The sequence below is a fragment of the Tupaia chinensis genome, unplaced genomic scaffold, assembly GCF_000334495.1.
Source record: "Tupaia chinensis unplaced genomic scaffold, TupChi_1.0 Scaffold000403_1, whole genome shotgun sequence".
Lineage (NCBI taxonomy): Eukaryota > Metazoa > Chordata > Mammalia > Scandentia > Tupaiidae > Tupaia > Tupaia belangeri.
Window position 1 is genome coordinate 699,913 of NW_006159905.1, and position 4,924 is coordinate 704,836.

Consider the following 4,924-nt stretch of genomic DNA (forward strand, 5'->3'; position numbering starts at 1 on the left):
TGGGAGGCGGGAGCGCGGGCCGTCCGGGGGGCCGAGGGTTAGCCGGTGCTCCTGGGCGCCGACGAGGGACAGGGGCTCTGCGAGCAGGCGGGACCTTGCCAAGGCAGCCCTTCCGTCCCCGCAGCCATCCGCTGCCCGCGGCCGCAGGACTTTGAGAACGGGGAATACTGGCCCCGGGCGCCCTACTACAACCTGAGCGACGAGATCTCGTTCAGCTGTTACGACGGTTACAAGCTCCGGGGCTCTGCCAACCGCACCTGCCAGGCCAACGGCCGGTGGGACGGGCAGACGGCCATCTGTGATGATGGAGGTGAGGAGCGTGCCTGTCCCCGAGGGCCTGGCGCCCAGCCCCTGCTCTCTGCCTTGGCCCCCGGGGCCTCAGGCTTCGGCACCCACCGCCACGTCTCATGCCTCTGCAGCGGGGTACTGCCCCAACCCAGGCATCCCCCTCGGCACGAGGAAGGTGGGCAGCCAGTACCGCCTGGAGGACAGCGTCACTTACTACTGCAGCCGGGGGCTCACCCTGCGCGGGTCCCAGCGGCGAACGTGCCAGGAAGGTGGCTCTTGGAGTGGGACGGAGCCTTCCTGCCAAGGTGACCCTTGACCTGTGTGTGCAGGTCAGACCCGGCCCTCCTGTCCTGATCTCCCCCCGCCCGCGCGGGGTCTCCCCTCGCCTCCACGCGCCTTCCTCACTCCTCACCCTCCCTGTCGTTCCGAGTCTCTCCCACCCCAGAACCCGCCACCCATCTGTCCAGTCGTCACGTCACCGACTCTCCCTGACATCTGTCCTGTCTGTCCTCTCTCAGACTCCTTCATGTACGACACCCCTCAAGAGGTGGCCGAAGCCTTCCTGTCTTCCCTGACGGAGACCATAGAAGGAGTTGATGCCGAGGACGGGCACAGCCCAGGTTCGAAGGAGAGGGGGGCGTGGGGCAGGGCGCTGGGGCAGGGTGAAGAAGGGCAGGAGGGCCATGCACGCGGGAGCCTGAGCCTCTCCGTTGGCACCTAGGGGAGCAGCACAAGCGGAAGATCATCATCGACCCCTCGGGCTCCATGAACATCTACCTGGTGTTGGACGGATCTGACAGCATCGGGGCCAGGAACTTCACGGGGGCCAAGAGGTGTCTCACCAATCTGATTGAGAAGGTGGCGTTCCCACCCCCGGAATGGGGACCCTTACTGCCTCCCCAGGACTAGCTCCCTTGTGTTCCCAGCCCTTCCAAATCAGAAGGTCCCAGAAAACTCCCAGGTCCTCGTCTGTCCTCTTTTTTTTTTTTAGAGGTTTTTGCTACAGGGCGCATGCACTCGCCAGAAAGGCAGAGAGAGACAGAGAGACAGAAAGCAAGAAATCATCCCCTGGGGGATGGCCACGCTGCAATCCCTTCTCCTCCATTCTCCTCTCGGGATCTTGGGCACGCATGCACATGTGCCTGGCATGAGTTTAAGCCACCGGGTCGGGACTTGAACCGCAGTCAACTACATGGAAGTCCAGCAACATAGCCATTACGCCATCTGCTGGTCCCTGTTTTCCTTTCTTTAAAAAAAAAGAAAAAAAGTTTATTTACTTATTTCTTTCATAAAGAGAGACAGACGGAGAGAGGGAGAAAGCATCGTTAGTATGGGGCCTGGTCACGCCGCAATCCTTTGCCCTCAAATTCCCCATCTTGTTGAGATCCTTGGCGTGCATGCACACATGTGCCCAGCCCGTTCTTCAAGCTTCCAAACCTCGTCTGGCTAAGTGAGGTCTCGTACCCTGTGCACAGTGCTTACTGCTGCACTGCGGGCTGGCCTCGGAAGTACCTTGATGCTTAACACAAAACCCTCCATGAACCTCAGCTCTGGAGCCTCCTTGCCCGCCCTTCCAACCGCAGCAGTTCACCTTGAGTGCCACGACTCATTCCTCCCTTCACCCACAGGTGGCCAGTTACGGGGTGAAACCAAAATACGGTCTCGTGACATATGCCACAGTCCCCAAAGTTTTGGTCAGAGTGTCTGACCCAAGGAGCAGCGATGCAGACTGGGTCACGCAGAAGCTTAACGAGATCAGTTATGAAGGTCAGAGGTTAGGGGAGGGAGGGACGAGAGTTTACTTTGGGGTTGGAAAGTTCAGGGGTGTCGTGGGAAGACGGTGGTGAGACCACGTCTAGGCAGGCAGAGGACCACTTCAGTCAAAGGTTGGACGGCAGGGTCACTGGGCAATGGGGGGTTGGTGGGAACCCTCCTTGGGACTGGGAGGGCCTCTCCGTGAGCAAAGGGTAGCCAGTGGGCGGGCAACCAGCTGGAAAGGTTGGAATACGCGGGCTCTCAGTTCGAAGGCTGGGCTTCAAGAACGGCTTGGGGGACCAGGTGAGGTCATGGCTTCTCTCTCCACAGACCACAAGCTGAAGTCAGGGACCAACACCAAGAGGGCCCTCCAGGCAGTCTACAGCATGATGAGCTGGGCAGGGGACCACCCCCCGGAGGGCTGGAACCGCACCCGCCACGTCATCATCCTCATGACCGACGGTCAGGGCCTCTCCCCTCCCGCCTCGCTCACACGTAGCCCCTCAGCCCACCAGTAATACTAGACTCCTGGTCGAGGCCCTGAACCCCTGAACGCTGCTCAAAGCGGGGTGTTGAGCTCTCCTGGGACCCTTTTCAAAGAGGTCCCGTTCTCCGAGTCCTTTGTGACTTGTCACCTCCAGCTCCCCAACCTGCTCACCTGGCCGTGTGTCGCTGCGTCTAGCCCACCCACCTTCCTCATCTCCCACCCTCGTTCCCTCCTTCCTGCAGGCTTGCACAACATGGGCGGGGACCCAGTCACTGTCATCGATGAGATCCGGAACTTGCTGGACATCGGCAGGGATCGTAAAAACCCAAGGGAGGATTATCTGGGTGAGTGAGCTGCCCGCGGCCCGGCACCCGGCCGTCTCAGCACCCGGACCTCACGCTCACTTCTTCCCCCTCAGACGTCTACGTGTTTGGGGTCGGGCCTCTGGTGGATCAAGTGAATATCAACGCTTTGGCTTCCAAGAAGGAGAAAGAGCAGCACGTGTTCAAAGTCAGGGACATGGAGAACCTGGAGGACGTTTTCTACCAAATGATCGGTAGGGATACGTCGTAAGAGCGTAACGGGACTGTCGGGAAACTCAGCTCCCTCCAGGTCCCCGGAAGTCACTCATCCCTCCCCTACGGAAGCCCTCCTCACACCTCCTCTGTCACTGCCCTCGTTCCCTGCTATCGGCTCCCTCCTCTCACGATCACAGAGCTCTGAGCATCAGAGATCACCCTTCAGGTTCCCTGTTGTAGAGGTGGAGGCCGAGGCCACGAGGGGCACAAGCCAGCGAGGGGTGGGCCTGCCAACAGCCAGGCCTCGGCTCGTAGATTCCAGTTCTTTCCACTAAGCCAGACTCGTCTCCTAACATGACGGAACAAGCAGCCCTGGTCTTTCTCGTCCTCCCCTGGGCCTGCTCCCTGCAGACTAGGGATCCCGCCTGGACAGGCGGCTGCCACCTGGGCATGACATGTCCCCAGCTCGCAGCACGTCCTCCTTCTCTGCCAGATGAAACCAAGTCTCTGGGTCTCTGCGGCATGGTCTGGGAGCACAAGCAAGGCACCGACTACCACAAGCAGCCGTGGCAGGCCAAGATCTCCGTGACTGTAAGCACGCCGTCCTGGAGGTGGGGTGGGGGACGGCAACACGCCCACTCGAGCGACCTGTGCAGCTGACCCTCCACCCACTGCTGTCCCCAGCGCCCTCTGAAGGGACACGAGAACTGCATGGGGGCCGTGGTGTCCGAGTACTTTGTGCTGACAGCGGCCCACTGCTTCACTGTGGAAGACCAGAAACACTCCATCAAGGTCAGCGTGGGTAAGGATGCAGCCGGGGCATCCCCAGCTCCAGCCACGCCCTCCAGGCAACACCCCGAACTTCAAGATCCCACATTCCCCCCCTCCTCAGTGCGGGCACCTCCCCTGCACCCAGGCCAAGGAGGACGGGGAAGACGTGAAGTCAGGGATGGCACGGGGCTAGAGGCAGGAGACTGCCCGCTGACTCTGGTCCCACCCCAGGAGGGAAGAGGAAGGACCTGGAGGTAGAAGAAGTCCTATTCCACCCTAACTACAACATCAACGGGAAAAAGGCAGCCGGCATTCCCGAGTTTTACGACTACGACGTGGCCCTGATCAAACTCAAGAACAAGCTGCACTACGACCAGACCCTGAGGTGAGAGCGGCTGGGTCCGAGGAGAATAGGCTGGTGAGGGTGAGGGGCCTGGGGTCATGGGCAGAGGCTGTTTCTGACCCTCCTCTCTCCTGAACAGGCCCATCTGTCTCCCCTGTACGGAGGGGACAACTCGAGCTCTGAGGCTCCCTCCGACGACCACTTGCCAGCAACAGAGTAAGACGTGTTCAGGGAGAGGGCGGGGGAGCTGCAGGAAGAGCTGACTGCCCACCCAGGCCTAGCCCCGTTAGGGCTTGCAGGACCTGAGGGAGGCAGGCAGTGGGGAGATGGTGCGGGTGGTGGGACAGCGCGGCTGAGGTGACATCTGTCCACCTGTCCAGAGGAAGAACTGCTCCCTGCAAAGGACGTCAAAGCTCTGTTTGTGTCTGAGGAGCAGAAGAAGCTGACCCGAAAGGAGGTCTACATCAAGAACGGCGATAAGGTGAGGAGTGGCGGAGCCCTCTGGGCCCTGACCTGTCCCCAGCCAGCTGCTGGCCAACCCTCTGTCCTCCGTCCTTCTCGCCCTCCCTACAGAAAGCCAGCTGTGAGAGAGATGCTCGCTACGCCGCAGGCTATGACAAGGTCAAGGACATCTCTGAGGTGGTCACCCCCCGGTTCCTCTGCACGGGAGGAGTACAACCCTACGCTGACTACAACACCTGCAAAGGTGAGCGAGCTCCTTGGCTGTGCTGCGAGTGCCCTGGAGGCCCGAGTCCTTTCCCT

General features: G+C 60.6%; 1 protein-coding gene across 1 annotated transcript in view; it reads left to right on the forward strand.

The window, feature by feature from the left end:
• CFB (complement factor B) overlaps window positions 1–4,924 on the forward strand; it is a gene marked incomplete at its 3' end in the record, with an annotated part of 7,851 nt that overhangs the window by 1,910 nt on the left and 1,017 nt on the right. Inside the window, exons 3-16 of the mRNA XM_014590089.2 lie at window positions 125–310; window positions 420–593; window positions 807–908; window positions 1,010–1,146; window positions 1,917–2,055; window positions 2,374–2,505; window positions 2,773–2,874; window positions 2,949–3,086; window positions 3,542–3,639; window positions 3,733–3,850; window positions 4,051–4,204; window positions 4,302–4,378; window positions 4,543–4,643; window positions 4,736–4,868. Coding sequence (XP_014445575.1) covers window positions 125–310; window positions 420–593; window positions 807–908; window positions 1,010–1,146; window positions 1,917–2,055; window positions 2,374–2,505; window positions 2,773–2,874; window positions 2,949–3,086; window positions 3,542–3,639; window positions 3,733–3,850; window positions 4,051–4,204; window positions 4,302–4,378; window positions 4,543–4,643; window positions 4,736–4,868 — 1,791 coding nt within the window. The remainder of the gene's footprint in view (window positions 1–124; window positions 311–419; window positions 594–806; window positions 909–1,009; window positions 1,147–1,916; window positions 2,056–2,373; window positions 2,506–2,772; window positions 2,875–2,948; window positions 3,087–3,541; window positions 3,640–3,732; window positions 3,851–4,050; window positions 4,205–4,301; window positions 4,379–4,542; window positions 4,644–4,735; window positions 4,869–4,924) is intronic.